Source organism: Phacochoerus africanus, chromosome 7 (genome assembly GCF_016906955.1).
Source record: "Phacochoerus africanus isolate WHEZ1 chromosome 7, ROS_Pafr_v1, whole genome shotgun sequence".
NCBI lineage: Eukaryota > Metazoa > Chordata > Mammalia > Artiodactyla > Suidae > Phacochoerus > Phacochoerus africanus.
Window position 1 is genome coordinate 80,072,296 of NC_062550.1, and position 21,021 is coordinate 80,093,316.

Consider the following 21,021-nt stretch of genomic DNA (forward strand, 5'->3'; position numbering starts at 1 on the left):
GTCCTCACCAGCTGAGTATAGTACCAGGCACTTCCCTCTCAAATTGAACTCTATGTCTGAAAAATTGTTCCACTGCTTGATTAAGATGATTGCAGGAAATTGTCAACACATGAATTTTTATACTTAATTGATGAATTAAATTAGATTTCATTGCCCAGTCCTCTCACCAACCAACACAAGTTCTAGACTACAAATATTTGTCATAGATCACACAAACAAAAGGCATGGCACTAATAAGAGAGAGGTGGCTGTCTAGTAATGTTGACTCATAACGGTGACTAGTTGGTGCATGTCCCCAGGCACTGGATTTAAGGCAAGCACTAATGATAATACCAGAGGCAAAGGGAACTCCACAACGTACAAATGGAAATTCCATTGTTGTTCATTATTTTTCACACACCCAACCGCCATCTCTTTTCTCATATCTTTTGCTCCTCCTACCCATCCTTAAGCACATGACATTCACATATGTCACTGTGTCCATTTTTTTTCATTGTTTTGGAAAAGAATGAGTCTTTCATTCTATCCCAGTTTCCAAAAAAAAATCCCTTGAGTCTTTTCAGAGTGATTTACAAAGGGAAGAAAGTATATAAAAGAATATGAGTAAAACAATGAAGTGAAAAATAAGCTATGATTGGATTAGGAAGATGTGGTGTATATATATATATATATATATATATATATATATATATATATATATACACAGTGGAATACTACTCAGTCATAAAAAAGAACAAACTAATGCCATTTGCAGCAACATGGATGGAACTAGAGACTCTCCTCCTGAGTGAAGTAAGTCGGAAAGAGAAAGGCAAATACCATATGATATCACATATCTGGAATCTAACATATGGCGCAAATGAACCTTTCCATGGAAAAGAAAATCATGGACTTGGAGAATAGACTTGTGGTTGCCAAGGGGGAAGGGGAGGGAGTGGGATGGATGGGGTGCTTGTGGTTAATGGATGCAGACTGTTACCTTTGGAATGGATTAGCAATGAGATCCTGCTATATAGAACTGAGAACTACATCTAGTCACTTATGATGGAGCCTGATAATGTGAGAAAAAAGAAAGTATGCGTGTATGTGTAACAGTCACCATGCTGTACAGTGGGAAATTGACAGAACACTGTAAACCATCTATAATGGGGAAAAAAATCATTATATAAAATTTAAAAAAATAAGCTAAGACAGGAGAAAAAGAAGCATCTTTTCATGATTTTTTGGTTGGTTCAATCATTTCTTCATTTATACATTTTTATATTCTTTGGGGAAGAGATGGAGTATTCACTAATTTACATGCATGCCCAAATTGTTAACAAATTAAAAATAGAAAATGAGAATCAAGGAAATGAAGAAACAGTTATGGAAATAATCAGGATTAACACTATTTTTGTGACTAAACATTAAAGTTCTTAGCTTTTTAGCTGGCAAGATAAAGGGGAAACATAGTTAGGTTCTATTATATACTTCTTTGAAATAGATTGTTAGAAAATTTTGATTTAGTTCTTTGCAGGAAGAAAGCATAGCAAATGATCACTTTTCTAGATTCTTTTTAAAAAAAATTTGGAGTTCCCATTGTGGCTCAGTGGGTTAAGAACCCAAAGTAGTCTCTGAGAGGATACAGGTTCAATCCTTGCCCTCGCTCAGTGGGTCAAGGATTCAGTGTTGCCACAAGGTGTGTTATAGTTTGCATATGTGGCTCTGATCTGGTATTGCTGTGGCTGTGGTGTAGGCCCGCAGCAATAGCTCCAATTCAATCCCTAGCCTGGGAACTTCCATATGCCACCAGTGTGGCCATAAAAAGAAAACAAAATTTATTGAACTGTAGTTGATTTACAGTGTTAATTTCTGCTGTATACCAAAGTGACTCAGTTATACATATATATATTCTTTGTCTTATTCTTTTCCATTATTGTTCATCACAGGATATTGACTATAGTTCTCTATGCTATCCAGTTGGACTTTGTCATTTATCCATTTTTCTAGATTGTAACTGGTTCCTTTTACAATCATCATGCCTATGCATACAGATCTCTCTTCTTTCCTGCTCCCAGTGACTAAAGCAGTATGCTGACTTGGCCACTATTAACACAACTGGCTTTCTGTCTCTGTGCCTTCCTGCCAAGCAAAGCCAAGCTAAGGCTCTTCCCAAGAAAGCTCTTTGCTTATCTTGTCCTCTACTTCCTGCTTCCTTGTTGCTCCTGGGATATGTAGAGGAGAGGCCAACCATCTTTTTCTTTCTTTGGTTCTTCAATTCCTACAATGTGGCAAAAAATGATAACTTCTACAAACCGCCTAACTCCCTCTCCTAGGATTGCAAAATCTAGTGGAAGCACATCTCTCATTTTGAGCCAGGCATCTAGAGTGACCTTGACTTTTTTACTGCTCCTTTTTTTTTTTTTTCCTTCCCCCTGTAGCACTGATAGATGTGCTTCCACCAGCTTTTTCTCAGCCTAGTAGAGAGATGGAATCACAAGTAGGATGCTCTCTTTCTGGATTGGATAGGTAGAGGGATCAGGGCAAGTAGGGATCAAATAGAGAGAAGGTGCACTGGTTCCTAGAAGAGCAGTTGACATTGGGTAGAATCTTCCATAATGACATTGTAACACGCAAAACTGTTTCTCTTGGAGTTTTCCTGTATTAATTTTCAATAAGGGATAAAGGCATAACATTAAATGACAACTTGGAAAATACAGCTCTGTAAGAGTCAAAGCTAAAAGATTTGAAGTCTCTGGTCCATGGAATTCCAGGACTAGAGTAGGTGGTGAGTGCTGTTGCCCAGAGCAGTCACTCATTTCACTCATTTATTAATTCGTCTTCCTGGAGCTGGATTTCTGAGAGGAATAATTAGATGACAGTTTGGGGCTGTGCTTTCTGTTCAGAGTTTATATGGATAATTGAGGGGTATTTACAGGTATTGGGGAAAGGATATATGAGAAGATGGATAGGTAGATATTATTTTAAGAATTAGCATAACTAATACAGTTATGTAGATGAAAGCTTTACCCATTTTATATCAGTATAAAGGGCAACCCAAAAAGTTACCTTAGGAGTTCCCATCATGGTGCAGCAGAAATTAATCTGACTAGGAACCATGAGGTTACGGGTTGATCCCTGGCCTCGCTCAGTGGGTTGAGGATCCAGCATTGCCATGAGCTGTGGTGTACGTCACAGACACAGCTGTAGCTCCGATTGGATCCCTAGCCTGAAGAACCCCCATATGCTGCAGATGCAGCCCTAAAAAGCAAAACAAAACAAAACAAAACAAAAAGTTAGCTTAAAAAAGTCAAGTTTTCCTTATAAGCAGCTTTGAATTTTCTTTAGCACTAAAAAGGTTGCCTTTTCTCTTTTTTAGCCTATAGCTTCTTTTTCTACAATATCTTTACTTTTTTTTTTCTTTTTTCCTTTTTTCCTTTTTTTGTGGCTACACCTGCAGCATATGGAAGTTACCAGGCTTGGGATCAAATTGGAGCTGTCCCATAATGGACAGTCCTCTTTTTTACTTTTCATAAAATCTGTCGTAAAGTTGATGTTATGTCTGCCATTTTCTCCATTAACTTTATGGGCCTTTTTAGGAGATATAAAAATGCTCACTAATGAAAACTTGGTAACTAATTAAATGATTTTCCAGGAATTCTAGAGGTAGATAGACTGTTTACATACTAGCAAAAAGATGAAACTTAGCAGAACTAGTAAATAGAGTGTGTCATGTATTCATTCGTGATCATTGCAGCCTTTGTAATATCAACAAAAGCACTTTGGCATCCTTATCCTAATGGGAGCTTCTGTCAGCGATGGTAGAAAAGTTATTGGATTTGAGGAAATAGAGCTCTCCTGGGGAGGGCCATCTCCCAGCTTCGTGCTTCTCTTAACGAGAAAGGCAGAAATTCAAGAACTTATCCTCTGACCAGAGTGAGATGATAAGATGCAATTTGTAAATCTAGAAGTTGCTTGGAATCTGTTGTATCCTTAGGGCCATTCTGTTTTCTCAAATTCACTATGATAGTCCATAAAAAGAGGCTGTTACTCAAAAACCTGTTAGAGGCTTTAAAACAGAATGAACTCTTAGCAGCTGTGCCTATATCTGTATCATGATATGAAAAGAGTCCATTGGAAAATGTATTCTGGTAAATACAGCAAAGACTGCTTGCTTTCAAGAGAAATCCCATCAACAAGTATGTAGTGGATATGGTGATTGTCAAACTAGGTAAGAGCTTTAAAAGAAATTCCCAGAGTGTAGAATATATGGGCCATTGCATAGTTGCTGAATTCTAGTAAATGAAGAACTTGATTTATTTATATGTCATTATTGTATTTTCCAGAAATTGTGCATCTTTGACAGTTTTGGAACCCTAGTCTTTGCTGTATTTATGGGAGTCTGGGGTAAGTTATATTCATTTTTTTTTTTCATTTTTCTTTTGCCTTTTAACCAAAAACAAACAGAAATCCCAAGATCATACAAGCATCTATTTTAATAGCATTATTCAGTTTATATAGAGTATCAAAGTAACCCACTTTTAGTACCTTGGATTGCCCAAGCTTCAGCTCTCCACAAACTCCATTTATAACTCTTAAGGCCATTGTATCAATTACTGCATAAAAATTGTCAAAATGTCATGGCTTAAACACACATTTGTTGTTTCTGATGATTCTCTATATCAACTGGGAGGGTCTCCAGGCATCATTCACCAGGCAGGATTGGTCCTTAGGGCTCAGCTGGACCGCCTGGTCTTGCTCTCCATGGTCTCTCATCCTCCAGTGAGCTGGCCCAGATTCTCCACATAGTGGTTTTTGGGTTTCAAAGAGAAGCAAGACAGGAGGAGCACACTGTAGGCCTCTCCTAAGCCTATAATGGCACCAAGTTTGCGAAATTCCCATTGACCGAAGCAAGTACATGGCCACCCTAACAACAACGTGAGGAGATGGGAGTATTGCCTAAGGGCTTAGACACAAGGAGGCACAATTCATTGGGAGCCATTGGTGTAAGAACCCCACAACTGTGATCCAGCCTAACTCTCATGGGGTTAGGGCTCAGGAAAAGCAGCCACACAAGGATTACAGGTAAGCTGTCTTCTTTATATACTTCTTTAGGAGTGATAGTTAACAAGTACATGCTGCTTCTCTTATAATAATAACCTTCTGTTTAAATAAATAGAACAGATATGATCCTAAAGGATAGAATTTGTATATGGAAGCTTGAACACGGTATTTATGGTATTTACTTTGAATAGCATCATTAATGTAATGAGGCAGTTATCATTTTCTTGAAATGCAGACTTCTACGTGTTTAATTGATGTAAATGCTCCACCATTGAGGAAGAAATCTCCACTTTCAAAATTAAATGCACCTCCTATTTTACTGTATAAATCAAGGGGGAAATAGAGTTCAGGATATAGCAAGGTGGGAGAAGAAAAAGAGCAAAGTTTCATATTTTGGAGACGTCAACACATGCAACTGGCATACAAATACAGCCGTTTACAGATGTCCTTGGCAGTATTTCTCTTCTGCCTGGTCGGGCCTGTGAAGGGTCCCCAAATGAATCACAGAACAGACAGCCCAATTGTTTTAGATGCTTTTAAGCGGTATTAGTTGCCACTCCTGCATAAAGTTTACTCTAAAATGGCCAAACTTCCCTAATAAGCCACACTGGCATTCAGGCACTTAGCATGTTTTGGCTGGAAACCAAATACTAACCAATATCTGACCCACTGAAGAATAAAGATCAAGTTCATATATTAAAATTCTCTGTATTCCTCCATTGTAAAATATGTCCTTTTTTTTTTTTTTTTTAATCCCCAGACACATGGGTGGGGACACTTTTAACTACTGTCAAAACCCCAGTCTAAGCTGAGTCTCAATCTCTATAGTTAGATTCATAATCTGTAAAATTCTAACACATCTATTGAACTCCATACACTAGTGGATGCTGATAACCCTAACTTAGAAATACTTTTTAAATAAAGAAAAAAAATATTAACTTTGAGGCTGGAAAGACAAACCTCAAATTTCCTAGCTGACTTTGCTTTCTGTAATCATTAACTACACCCTGTTTATAGAACTAACAAGCTGCTGATTTTATCTCATGAGATTTTAGAATGCAGAAAACATTTCGGCCCTGCTCGTAGCACCATATGTGTATCTTTAAGGATATGCATGCATGATGAAGTCTTTATTTTAAATGCCTTATATTGCTTTTCTGGTTACCTCTGCCTTATGAGAACTACTGCTGTGAACCTCATTACAGAAAGCTTGAAATTGCAGAACTGAAGGTTTTCATATCACCATCATCACATTCCTGTAGCATCTCTTTTGCACCCGCATATATGTGGCAGAGTAGTTTTCTGCTCCCTGGAAATATAAAAGTTGAGGATAGAAAACCTTTTGTAATAAATATAGCACAAATCATATGCTTATCTGAAAAATATCCCCTCCTTCAGGCTAAAGCAGTCCATCTACTCATCGTGGGTCCTGGAGTTGTAGACACCACGTCATGGTTGAAGTGCAGGTTCTGGGCACCTTCCCATTCCCTGTTTCTTACCTACTTGGATCTGGTGCACCCTGCCAGCCTCTTTGCTGCATGACTATAATTTTAATTTTCACCTTTGCGTTCTAGGCTGGGCCTAGTGACCTCCAGAAAAACAGCAGACACATATGGGGGGCCGGGCGACGGGGGTTATTTAGGAAGTCATTATCTTCACTAGCTACACTTGGAGATAACAGAATAGCTGTGGTGACTGCTGGTTTCAGGTCTCTGCTGCTCCGGCTGCCACTACACCAGCCAAATAACGCAGCTCCCACAGCCACCTCTGCCTCCATTCACCTGGGTTTCTGAGCACACAGATGCACCTGAGGGGCATTTGTCAAACCTCATCTGGAACCCTTGCTGCAGGAGTGTCTGAGAAGTGTATTTTCAAGCTTATAGTCTTTCAGTTACGGAACTGGAATACAGGCTGAGCAAGCTCGCCAGCCTTGTCTGCCTTTGTTAGTAAAGAGATCTGAATAGTTTCAAGACCCAGTACAATGTCCCAGCTCTTCAGCAGCAAACTCTTAAATCACCCAGAACACGCCCATCGACTGGACTGCACCTCATCCTTAGACATTGCTGGATGCAACCCTCAGCGCTGCGTATGGCATCTTCTTAGCTGATGTGTGTTTTCTTTGGATGTATGATGTCCTGATTGAGAGGATGAACTGGGGTTGATGCCCAGTGCCCTCGGCAGTGTCGATGAAAGTAAACGATCAATAACAGGAATAGAAAAGGGTTTTGATTCTGAGTTTTATTAGTCCACACTGAGGACCATAACCCAGAAGTCTGCTTGCCAGATTCCTCTGAGAAACTCCTCCAGAGAAGCAGAGTTTTCAGCACAGTTTTAGATCTTGTCAGAACAAAGAACATCAAACAGGCCAGGGACACATGCCTTCAAGGTTTAAAAAAAAAAACCAGATCAGCACATACACGAGTCAGTGTGGCCTTGGCACCTGGGATGGGAGTCTTTTCACTGAAGGAGCACCAGCATTGGTGTCCAGTAAGGGAGGTATTTAATCTTTACTTTTAACATGAACATTCTTTACTTCTGGTCAGTGAGTCCTTTTCTGTAACAATTAAAGCAGATGTACAGTGTATGTTTGATAGGCACAAACAGGCTATTTGAGTTACCTAATGTTCAAGTTAACGCAAGTATAAGCCAGGATGACTTCTCCACTCCCCAGGTGTGAACATTTCTTCTATCAGTAGCCTTCTCTCTCATCTCGTTATATGTTCATAGAAGAGCTCTGTCTGTCTCCAGTCAGCTTGAGCTGCGTGGTGTGGGGTTTGCCAGAGAACATAAATGCCGTGCTCCCCATAGGGGTTGGACCAGTTGTCACATTGCAGGAAGAGAGAAAGCAAAATATCCAGAGCAGGAAATTCCTGTCCATCATCACGCATGGTCCAGTGCCATCCCTCGGGGACACACAGTGGTGTGAGTCAGCTGCCATGTGGACCCAGGGTGCTCCAGAACCCTGGGTGGTTATGCTAGGCTATCGATCTATCCAGGTCTTTCATGGACACCACCCCCTCAGTGCAAAGTTCTTGGCTTTGTGAAATTAGGGACTAAGAAACTCCCACCCACTCCTGCAGCTCCTAGGGCGTGTACCCTTCAAGGCTTTGAGGATCTGCCAAAAACTCATTATTTTTCACCAGGCCATTTCATGCTTGCATGGCAGTCCTATCACTTCTCAGTCAGAAGTGCTCTTTAAGTTCAGGATTTGGTAAAAAGCAGCCGTTCTACCCTTGACGTTCAAGTTCAAGGAAGAAGGGGAAGGGTATCCACTGTCCTCCCCTTACGGCACTCATTAGAATTGCTTATATTGCTTTTTGTATGAAGAGGAGTTTTATATTCATAAATCATCTCCTCTTGATACTGTTGCTAGATAGGTACTGAGCAAATGAATAGCTATTACACTCCATTTTATTTATTTTATTTTTTAAAATTCTTTTCCATCATGGTCTAGCCCAGGATATGAGATAGAGTTCCCTGTGCTATATGGTAGGGCCCTTGTTGTTTTGCCATCCTATATGGAATAGTTTGCATCAGCTAACCCCAAACTCCTAATCCATCCCTCTCCCATTCCCCCTTCCCCTCAGCAACCACAAATTTGTTCTCTGTGAGTCCGTTTCTGTTTTTTTTCAGAGCTAAGTTCTTTTGTGCCATATTTTAGATTCCACATATAAGTGATTTCATAGAGCATTTGTTTTTCTCTCTCTGACTTAGTACGAGAGTGGCATTACGTCATTCTTTCTCATGGCTGTCCACTCCCATTTTAAAGATGAGGAAGATTGACACTCAGGGAAATTAGGCAAATTACCTGAGACCCCCCCCGCCCCAAAGACAAAAAGTGACAAACACAGAGTAAGAGCTCTATAATAATTTGGCCATCAGCCTTTAGATCAATGACAAAATGCAGTGTACAGTGACAAACTTGTAGCAAAATTTTAGAAGGATGCAGAAATATTTATTTTCATTGATCTAATTGCACCGTTTTGTCTGGGGCTCTGAATTATAGGAATGGGTTAGAAAACGTCAGTTCCACATCCTGGGTTCTACCTCATCTACACAAGTCCAGACCCTTCTTTCTGTATCAGGAATGAGAAATCCCCAGCCTTCCAGCCTTATGAGATCAGTCCTGGTTTGTTTCATCTCCGCCTGCCTTTAAGTGCCAGAGTGCAGCACAACTTTCATGTTCTACATCAGAGATTCCTTTAAAATAGATATGTTTGAAGATAGAAATTCACGAAAGTAAGCCGCAATCTTTTTTTATAAAGTGAAAAGTAATTTTCTTTTCGTAGCAGAGGAGGAAATCGAGGATCTTCTTCACGGAAAAAATCAATAAAAATTTCAAAAACATCTGTATTTCTAATATTTAGATTAAAATGACAAAATGTAGAGGGATTTAGAGACACACAAGCGGCTTTAGAGAGATTGCTCCAGGCTGGGCTCATAAAGAGGCTGGCACCCTCTTCTCACCACGCAGTCTTCTCTGGGTTGGAAAGGACCAGCGGTCCCCTGGTGTGTAGTCCCAGTGCTCTAAGCGGATTGCCCGGTAGGAGGGTACATACCAGGATTCCTTCAGCATCTCTTCCCTGCATAACTCCCAGCACTCAAGGGGCTAGAGCTGCTGCAGCCTCACTGATCAATGATGACGTTTTCATCTCCAGCTCTTCCAGGCCCAAGTGACTGGCAGGGCAGAGAGTGGGGGAAAGTGGACACCCCCTCGGGGCAGGGAGCAGGTGGAGTCAGCTGGGCCCTCTAGGTGGGTGATTCCTTCCTTCAGGAGTCCAATGCAGTGGGGGTTCTCCCATTTCTGGAATGACTTCCCTCAGTTCATTCATTCACCCCATACTTATTTTGCACCTGCTGTGTGCTCGTGCTTCAGTGACGAACAGGACAAAAGCCCTGCCCTCACGAAGGTGACATTCTAGTGGCCATGATGCAAGATAAACGTAGAAGCAAATGCAGGTCAGGATGTGGGAGGGCTCTTCTGTTTTGCAACACACCAGTGGAGGTCAGTGTAGGGAATATTGTGTGTCCTTTTGGGGAGGATGAACCTTAGCCCTGGACTGATGTCATGGTTACAGAGCAGGAGACAGGGTGCAAAGAACTTCCTGAATGGAAGCTGTAATGCAGCGTGAGCAGTAGAATCCTCAAGCAAATTCAGAAGCAGGAGTCTTCCGTTTGATTGGGGTGCATGTTGTCAGGAGATGTGAGCCTAGGAGACTTTGGTAAGCAGGTGACATTGTACAGACTGTGCTGCTGCATATACAGCCCCAGGAAAGTGGGTTCCTTCCCCCAGGTGGGGGTCTCTTTCAGAGCATCTGCCTGGGAAGTCAGCATGGGTCAGGTGGGGAGCAGGACCCGCCAGTCACAGTTTGATCCATAGTTGCCTATTGCTCTCAAGCCTTCTATCCCATGGATGCTTCATTTCCCTGGATGGCGACAAAGGCACACATGGCTGGGCAGGTTCTCGGTGGTGGAGGCGTCACCGTCCAAACTGAACACTCAACAGCCAGGGCCTCTGCACTCATTGGCCTTGGTCTTGGCCAGATGAGACTGTAGGGTAGCTGGGCTAATGAGATGCAGATTCCACACTCCGATTCACCTGAAGAGGTCTAATTCAGAAGATTCTGGTCAAGGAATCACAAATGCTCTCTGGCAGTCTCTCTCATTCTGGGAAGGGCACAGAAAAGGAGAAGGAGGACCATCCTGAGGGCAGGAGCAGCCACATCCATCCTGCTCTCAGGGGTCTGCCAGCTAAGCCAGCTCAGTTTCTCTTACAAGTTATGTAGAGGATTTGGCAGAGGGGCGGTATTGGGGTAACCTGAGAGTGTCAGGAAGTCATACCCGAGGGCTTTGTAGATGACACTCCCCAGTGTTAAAGCATCCCATCACAGCTGCTGTGCAAGGAGATGGAACTTGGTGGTGTACAGGTCATGGCCTCTGCTCTCTCATGGGGCCAGTGGATTACAAGGTCAGCTACCAGTGGGGGTGGGGTATCATTCCCGTGTAAAGAGACCAGGAGGCCTCACATAATTCCTGCACTAGGTTTCTTTCTCTCTCTTTCTTTAAAATTAAAGTATAGAGCATACTTTTTTATATAAAGTATATTATAAAGATGTACAATGTTGTGCCAATTTCTGCTGTACAGCAAAGCAGGACAGAGGGCAGAGTCTGTCCCAAACAGACTAGGATCTGTTTTCACAAGTTGAATAAAAGGTCATCATTTTCCTTTAAAAAAAAAAAAAAGGCATTAACTCCTTTTCTCTGTTTTAAATATCAGTACCACTTATAAATTAGTAAAATTAGATTTATCGACCACATATGAAAGTGTTGTGGATAATTAATATTATGCAGCACAGATTTCTGAAGCATCAGTCATCATGGAAGATCTGCACAGTGCTGTTCTCTCTCTTTATTAGTTACCTTGTTTCTGGAGTTTTGGAAGAGGCGCCAGGCAGAACTTGAGTACGAATGGGACACTGTTGAGTTGCAGCAGGAAGAACAAGCCCGACCAGAATATGAGGCACAGTGTACTCACGTGGTGATAAACGAGATCACTCAGGTAAAGAGGATGTTATCTAAATGTGGTTTCGTCTGTTTAGTTCAGGGATTCTCAACCTGGGCTGTACACGGGAATCTCGGGGGGACCTTAAAAATGTTGATGCCCAGCTTGGTGCTCAGTGGCCTGGGGTGCATTCTGGCACAGGGATTTTTTTTTTTTTTTTTAAAGCTCTTCTGGTGGTTTTTAATGTACAGCCAAGGTGAAGGTGTATTGCTTAGGACTGTGGACACAGGAGATAAATGTGGTCCCTTCTTTCATAATAACAGTAAAAATAATAATAATTAAAAAAACCCCAGCATAAATGTAAGAGAAAAGATGCATTGATTTGTATCCTAGTGTAATACCAATAAAAAAAAGCAAAAAAAAGACTGTGACATTGATGTAGAAGGAAAGACACAGTAGTTTTTATCATTGATTCTGATTTTTTCACAAGTATCTTCATTATTACAGCCCCCTTTTCATTATAGACTTGCTGCCCCTTTGTCTTGCACTCAGCCTCTGTCACTGCTCCCCCTTCTGGCCGGGATGTGCACAACATAGTGTGACTCAGCCTAAAAGCAGAGAAAGAATGGAGGAAGAAGAGCATTTGCTGAGTGAGGTCCAACTGTGTTCAGGCACCATGCTAGGCATTTTATATAATTAGAAAGGTAAATTCACTGCTGCTGCTGCTGCAGAATTTTTAAAAATACAACTGTATATCTCTTTGTATAAACATTCCAGAGCCAGTGAAAGATGATTTTTTTTTGAATCATCTGCATTATTGCTTCTTTCCATCAACACAGAAAATTTAAAGCTGATTGTACTTGCAGTCATCAGCATAAGGACAGGAGGTTTTGAATACGAATGACTATTGGAAAAGAAAATGCTTTTACCAAGAGCGTCTGAAAATGTCTCCAACTATAGATTTTATAAATTGAATCACAGATTTACAGAATGTTGGCACTAAAAGGGTCTGGAGGGAGTGGTTCAGCCTCCTCATATTATAAATGGAAAAAAATGAGGTTCAGTTACCAACAGAAGGTGACATTTGTCTTTTACAATGTAGCAAGCTTCAGATAATCCCCATTATGAAGAGCTCCCATTATTTATGATGGGGTCAAAGCGTGTGTTGCTGAAAGACTACATTCAGAAATGAAGGCTGAAACTTAGACAAAATCAGATGTTCATAGCATTTTTGTGTACCGAAAAACAAAACTTGTATTATTGGTAACATATGGAAAACACTGAAGAAAAGACATCTTGGAAGTTTAAACCTGCCAATTTTAGATTTAACCCTGCCAACTAAATAGTGAAATTTCCATTGAAATGTTACTTGTTTAAAAAAATTGAAGATGAAGGAGTTCCCACTGTGGTGCAGTGGGTTAAGGATCTGGCATTGCCACAGCTGGGGCATGGGGTGCTGCAGCTGAGAGCTGATCCCTGGCCTGGGAACTTGCAGATGCAGCCACAAAATAAATAAATAAATGAATGTATCTTTAAAAATAAGCAGGAAAAGTTTTTTTAAAAAAAATTGAAGCTGAAGGTTTGTTTCTCTTTATCATTTTTCTTCATTTTACTTTCATTGGGAACACATCCTCCATTGTTTAGAGAGGCCAGCAATGGGGTGGTGAGGCTTTGGAGAAAAACCTGCCAGAATTTCTGTGTAAGCCCAGCAATTTACTAGCTGAGTGATCTTGGACAACTTATTAACTTCTCTGGGCCATAGTTTCCTTAGCTCTACAATAGGACTAAGAGAGTTGCTGCCTCATATGGTTGTGGTAAGGATTGATCCAATTAATGTACAGAACCTACTTAGAACAGCCCTGGCACAAAATAAATGCCATGTATGTGTTTGCAGCTATTTTCACACTGTTGATTTCGTCTTCAAAAAATCTAAATAGATTCATAGAAACTATAAAATGGAAACTTTAAAAATTCATGGTTATATCTAATTAATACATAAACGTGCACTGGGATACCTAGTGCTTGGAGAGACCTGTGAAACTTTCTGTTCTGCACTGTGGTCCCTTTTAAAATCCAAGACAAGCTCAGGAATAGAGCTTTACAGCTTGGCATTGTCAGATACCAGACTCCAGGGCTCAAAACATGGTGGGTAACAATTTACTATTCACAAGGGGGTTTTTGGTTTTGTCTAGGGGAGGGTGGTTTTTGGCCCATGGCATGTGGATGGAGCCTGGCCAGAAAACCTGTGCCACAGTAGCAACCCAAGCCACTGCAATGACAACACTAGATCCTTAACCCATTGCACCACAAGGGAACTCCCACATTTGTATTTTTTAAAAAATATTAAAATGAACACTGCACATGTTTTCTTCTGTATATATTGGAAATTGTTAACAAACACTAGAGAGGCTATGTCTGAAAATTTTTTTTTTTTAAATGTAGCCCAGGATTCAGTGGACAATTAAAAGAAAAATCATTTTATTGGAGGAATCCCTTAATTGACTAACCTTGTTCTTTTTTTTTTTTTTTTTTTTAAATTAGGAAGAAGAGCGTGTTCCCTTTACCACGTGGGGAAAATGTATCCGTATAACCCTCTGTGCCAGTGCTGTCTTCTTCTGGGTAAGAATCTGCTGCAGGTTTTTTAATATCTAATTTTAAACATTGAGAAGACTGAAAGTCGAGCTGGAAACTTTGTAGTCTCACAGAGAAAATTGTTTCCAGAGGACAGCTCAGCCACCGCTGGAGCAGCTCTGTAGGTTTCATAGTATCTTCTGCTCCCAGTGGCTCCTCCAGTTCCTTTCACCTCATTTGTTTACATCAAACTTGTGGTTCAGGATTTTCCATTTTCTGATGAAGAGACCAGATGGGAGGCATTAAGAATTCTAAAATTTTCCAAGAGTAACAACTAATATAAAATGTCTAGGAATAGCTTTAACAAAAAGATAATAGAAACTATTCCCCCTTCCCCCCAAAAAACCATAAAATCTACTGAAAGATATAATAGAAGCCTTATACAAATGATTCTAGGTAAAAAAGACAATATTTCTGAAATATCAGAACTGGTGAAATTAGACTTGTGTATATTATTTTAAAATCCTATTAGTAATATAATAATTAGTAATGTAATAAGAGTGTCATTAGCTCAAGGGTAGTGAGGTTAGAGAATAGGACATGTAGCCCAGATATAGGCTCAATGATAATTTAATGTATGAAAAGAAAGGCACTACACATCAGGGAGATAAGTAAAGTTTATTCAGTAAATGGTAATGGAACACTTGTTAGCTATTTGGGGGGGGGAGAAAAAAAGACTAAAATCATACATACTGTGTAAATTCCAGAAACTTTTAAAAAAGTAACACCATCAAAAAATTAGAAGTAAGTATCGATGAATATACAATCTCTAGATGCGGAAGAAGTTTCAGAGGAAAAGATTTAAAGATTTCCATAGATCAAAAGCATCCTAAGTTTAAACAAAGCACCAGAGGAAATATCTGTTGGCAAATCTAGGAAAGGGCTCATTCCTCCATATCTGAAGAGTTCAGATCATTCTAAGATAACACCAAAAATCTCAAGAGCTGAGAAGGTAGAGAAGATGAATACCTCCCATTTACAAAGGAGAAAAATATGGTAAATGTCAAACATCAATGGTAATTAAATCAGTGCACATTAAAAAGAAATATGATTTTTTACTTTACAAGTGATAAGGCTCTGCACTTGAAAGGATGAAAGGCCCGTGATCAGGTACTCCCATACTGAGGCTATTGGGTTTCTATACTGCTCCAGCCTTCTTCGAAGCAGTTTGGCAATATGTCTCAGGGGTCAAAAACATTCATATGCTTTAGTCCACTAATTCAGCTTTTAAAAACTTTTAATCAGGAAGTATTTCAAAATGGCAAGTAAAAGTATGGATTTAGTCACAGACTATCATCTATCTATGTCTATCTATCTATCAAATCTCAGCCAAAATATCATCCTTCTAGCCCTTCATGCAGTAGAATATTGGGCGGCCATGAAAAACTATATCCATGAAAATATTTCATGACATGGAAAAATGTTATGATTATGATAGGCTTGAGAATAAAATTAATATGTAAATGATTTTAATATTCAAAGAATGCATAGTTCTGAAAGAATTACACCTATAGATACATTTTTTCCTATTTTTATTTTTTCTTTATTTTTATAGTGGAAGTCTTTCAGTTATAGGTGACGGAAAATCAGTCCCCAATTGGTTTTAGCAACAACAAAATAGTGGGGTGGAGCTGACTGGTTCCTCTAACTGAAAACTTCAGGTGGGATGTATGGCTTCAGTCAAGAATAGATACTGGAGCCCAGATGATGTCAAGTCTGGTTTTATTCTGTCCTCATTCTGTGTGCAGGGGTGTCCCAGCCTGGTGCTTCTAGGCATTCCTCATGAGTCCAAGATGGCTGCAGCTTTCCAGCTCTCATATCACAACCAGGCCAAGAAAGGTCTCTTTTAGCAACTTTCTCTCTCTCTCTCTTTTTTTTTTTTTTTTGTCTTTTTAGGGCCACATCCATGGCATATGGAGGTTCCCAGGCTAGGGGTCTAATCAGAGCTGTAGCTGCTGGCCTACGCCAGAGCCCCAGCAACGCCAGATCTGAGCCGTGTCTGTGACCTACACCACGGCTCACGGCAATGTCAGATCCTTAACCCACTGAGCAAGGCCAGGGATCGAACATGCAACCTCATGGTTCCCAGTCAGATTCGTTTCCGCTGTGCCACAACGGACACTCCAAACTTACTCTCTTGACAGAGGAAGTTCATCTTTCCCATGGGCACTGGCACATATCTCCTCACACCTCAGTGGCTTTCAACAGGTTATCTGCCAGTCCTTGAATCAGGTTCTGAGGCTGAGAGGATGTGATACTTATTTGCCTCAAAGCAAATGGGAGCTACCTCTGGATCCCCAGGGAAGGTGGGGCAGTCAAGCAGAAACCACAGAACTAAAAGTAAAGGGGAAGTTATTTATCCAAAAGTAAAATCTGGGTCCTCTTCTAAGACTGGGGACAGATTCAGGGCAGCAAAAGCAACCAGTGTTCACTACCAGGTACTTTGGCATTTTCTCTAATGAGCATATATTAGAGTTATGATCAGAAAAATGATATGTTAGAAACTTGAGGAAGAATGAAAAGTTTCTTGTCTCCTAAGAAATATTAAGCCCATTAAGTGCTCTGAAGGAAAATGGAAACGTCAAATTTGTAAAAGTTTGTACACAGAATTGGAATTCATTTCGTAAACATGTAGAGAAAATGGCCATATTAAGTTTAGTGTGTCTTTGGACTCTGAGTATCTCAGTTCTCTCACTTATTAGCTGCTTCATTTGGGGCAAATTTCTCCATCTCTATGTGGCTCTGTTTCCTCATCTATAAAAGGGATATAATACTACCTGGGAGTTCCCGTTGTGGCGCAGTGGTTAACGAATCTGACTAGGAACCATGCGGTTGCGGGTTCGATCCCTGCCCTTGCTCAGTGGGTTAATGATCCGGCGTTGCCGTGAGCTGTGGTGTAGGTCGCAGACGCAGCTCGGATCCAGCGTTGCTGTGGCTCTGGCGTAGGCTGGCAGCTACAGCTCCGATTAGACCCCTAGCTTGGGAACCTCCCATATGCTGCGGGAGCGGCCCAAGAAATGGCAAAAAGACAAAAAAAAAAAATACTACCTACCTCACAGGGTGGCTGTGAGGATTTTAAAAAATATATGTGTGCTAAAACATTAGTAAGCATTTAAAGAATCTTAACTATTGTGATTACTTAATATATAACTTAAAACATTATTTATGCAGACTCTTAAAAAATACATACTATTTAAATGGCCCTTGGGGGTCCCACCATGGCACAGTATGTTAAGGATCCAGCATTGCTGCAGCTGTGGTGTAGGGTTGCAGCTGCAGGCTGGATTTGATCCCTGGCCCAGGAACCTCTCCATCCCCCAGGTGCAGCCAAAAAAAAAAAAGCCTGAATCTGTTGTGCTCAGAGAGGAAGACTCGATACACCTTCTCTAATACATTTTTCTCACTCTTAACAACTTTCCATGTATAATCTCTCTCTCTCTCACTCTTACACACACACACACACACACACAGTTACTCCTTTCACAAGTATGAAGCCTTAACTGTGAAGAAGGAAGTAATGAGAGAGATTAGAGGAGGAAATATAATGCTTTCTCTACAAGCTGCTGATGGCTTAAAAAGTAAGAAAAACATCTTTGAAACATTTTGGTCACCATAGTCACAGCTAATATTTATTTTTATTTTTTTTTAATTTTTATTTATTTATTTTTTCTACTGTACAGCATGGGGACCAAGTTACACATACATGTATGCATAATTTTTCTTCCCATTGTTGTGTTGCAGTGTAAGTATCTAGACATAGTTCTTATTGCTACACAGCAGGATCTCATTGCAAATCCATTCCAAGAGCAATAATTTGCATCCATTAACCTCAAGTTCCCAGTCTCTCCCACTCCCTCCCTCTCCCCTTGGGAAGCCACAAGTCTGTTCTCAAAGTCTATGATTTTCTTTTCTGTGGAAACATTCATTTATGCTGTATGTTAGATTCCAGTTATAAGTGATGTCATATGGTATTTGTCTTTCTCTTTCTGACTTATTTCACTCACTATGAGAGTCTCTAGTTCCATCCATGTTGCTGCAGATGGCATTATGTCATTCTTTTTTATGGCTGAGTAGTATTCCATTGTGTATATATTGCCATTTAGATAGTACTTTTCATATGCCTGGGCTTAATGTTGTAATTGTTTTTACCTGTTACTACTCATTGAATCCCCACAATCATCCTAAAAGTTAGTCCCTGTTTTTATCCTCCCATTATATGGATGAGGAAATTGAAGCCTCCAGAGGTTAAGTAATTAGCACAAGGCCCCCCACCTAGTGGTGGGGCTAGGATTAGAATGCAGGAGTCCAGCTCCAGGGCCGACCTTGTGATCACTCCCTTTACTGCCCCCTACAGGTGGAAACCAGCCTCCCTCTGTGCCTGTAAGCAGCATGAGGGGATAGGCTTGGTCCTGAAATTCTGCTTCTTTGTAGCTTTTCTCTCTTATGGCATTCATCACCAGCAGCCAGAGATGTTCTGGAGTATGATCAAGAAGATGGAGGGAAAACAGTTTTTAAATGGGGCCTTTAAAAAAAAATAATTTTATTGAGGTATAGTTGACTTACAAAGTTGCATTAGTTTCAGATGTACAACAAAGTGAGTCAATTATACATGTATCCATTCCTTTTCAGATTCTTTTCCCATGTAGGTTATTACACACTACTTAATAGACTACCCTGTGCTATACAGTAGGTCCTTATTACCTATTTTATATATAGTCGTATATATATATATATGTCAATCCCAGCCCCTTCATTTATCCCTTGCCCACATTTCCCCTTTGATAAACATAATTTGGTTTTGAAATCTTTGTTTCTGTTTTAAAAGTTCTTTTGTATAATTTTTATTAGATTGCCCAAATGATATTTGTTTTTCTCCATCTGAAGAAAACGAGACCTTTAATGGGCATTGTTCAGTGGCCAGAGAAAACCCGCCTAGTGAGGAAGTGAAACATAACCAGATGCAGATTATGCTCTAGACACTCCCACTGACCTTGGCTCTTTGCAACCAAAACTACAATGGCTTAGGGAAATGAATCTTGTGCAAATGCAGGTCTGAATAACTGCCAGTTCAAGATCTCAAGATCTGAGTATGAAAAGAGTGAGAAGCTTTTTATCAGCAGAGACCCACCTGCTACCATTTCCAGTAATTACCTCTGGGCACCTCTGCAGCTGGTCCTGTTCAGAATCTCCTCTTCCATGGGGATGAAGACCGCAGCCAGTGCTGGCTGAATCCTAGTTGGTGATAGGTTCTCCATTGGAAGGAGACATATCCTCTCAATGGACTACAGCTGAGCAAAAAACACTAATTCATAACCTGAATAATTCCATCATTGTGGAAGGGATGTTTTCACTGGTTCTGCTATCTCAGACTTTCCTTCTACCAGAACATGCTACCAGTTGCTCTGTTTTTACCCCATCTGAAGATATATTCCTCTTCCCCCCCACCCCCCCGACCAGTCCCTGGCTCTAATGAGGTTTTTTGGGTTTTGTTTGTTTGTTTTTGTCTTTGTGCCCTTTCTTGGGCTGCTTCCTCGGCATGTGGAGGTTCCCAGACTAGGGGTCTAATTGGAGCTGTAGCCACTGGCCTATACCACAGCCACAGCAACACAGGATCTGAGCTGCATCTGCAACCTACACCACAGCTCATGGCAATGCCAGATCCTTAACCCACTGAGCAAGGGCAGGGATCGAACCCGCAACCTCATGGTTCCTAGTCGGATTTGTTAACCACTGCGCCACGACGGGAACTCCTCTAATGAGTTTTTTATTAGAACAGTTTCAGGCTTACAAAAAAATTCCCAGAAAGCACAGAGTCCCCATACATGCCTGATCCCCTGCACACAGCCGCCCCTGCTGTTAGCATCAGTGGCTGCACAAATTTTGACTGCCATTATTCCCTCTCCTTTCTTTGAAATTTAATGTGCCTGCTTTTCACCTCTCTTGTGGTACTTATGTGAGATTTACATCACCTCACACACACACATATTGTCCATTTAAGTGTAGGGCCAACTCTTAAGTGTAAAAGCATGATTATTGGTGAATTTCATGCTGCTGTGCCTATTGTGTTTTCAGATCCTGTTGATCATTGCTTCAGTGATTGGGATCATTGTCTACCGGCTCTCAGTGTTCATTGTATTTTCTGCAAAACTTCCCAAGAACCTTAATGGAACAGACCCAATCCAGAAGTATCTAACACCACAGACGGCCACGTCCATCACTGCTTCCCTCATCAGCTTTATCATCATCATGATCCTGAACACCATATATGAGAAAGTGGCCATCGTGATTACTAACTTTGGTAAGGTCATTTCTTTTTTTCTTTTTTTTTTTTTTGTCTTTTTGCCATTTCTTGGGCCATTCTTGCAGCATATGGAGATTCCCAGGCTAGGGGTCGATTTCAGAGCTGTAGCCGCCAGCCTCTGCAACCTACAACACAGCCCACGGCAACGCCGGATCCTTCACCCACTGAGCAAGGCCAGGGATCAAACCGGCAACCTCATGGTTCCTAGTCGGATTCGTTAACCACTGAGCCATGATGGGAACTCCGGTAAGGTCATTTCTAAGCCATTCTTAGAACCAGGTAAAAATAGAGACTTAGCATTTCAATTCCAGTATGTTACAATTTTTAGCAAATTTCAAGTGTAAACATATTTTCTCCAGCCTGTACGAGGCATGAATTATCTCTAGCTTTGCATGAGTAAAAGGAACAAAGCAGACAGTCATTATAATGTCCAGGCTCTGTGTAAACAGATCCGTGCTGAATAATATTTTCAATTACATTAGATCATGTACCCTATTGTTGAAAGTAAATAGTCTCTTTATTGCAAATAAGTGAAACAGGGTCA

The 21,021-nt window shown here is 40.7% G+C and overlaps 1 protein-coding gene across 2 annotated transcripts in view; it reads left to right on the forward strand.

Annotated features, from left to right (window-relative positions):
- The window catches only part of ANO6 (anoctamin 6), a 223,348-nt gene that overhangs the window by 172,952 nt on the left and 29,375 nt on the right, over window positions 1-21,021 (forward strand). For both annotated transcript variants that reach the window (XM_047788025.1, XM_047788026.1), the window contains 4 exons: window positions 4,326-4,386; window positions 11,460-11,602; window positions 14,087-14,164; window positions 20,249-20,474. In XM_047788025.1, the coding sequence (XP_047643981.1) occupies window positions 4,326-4,386; window positions 11,460-11,602; window positions 14,087-14,164; window positions 20,249-20,474 (508 nt within the window). The remainder of the gene's footprint in view (window positions 1-4,325; window positions 4,387-11,459; window positions 11,603-14,086; window positions 14,165-20,248; window positions 20,475-21,021) is intronic.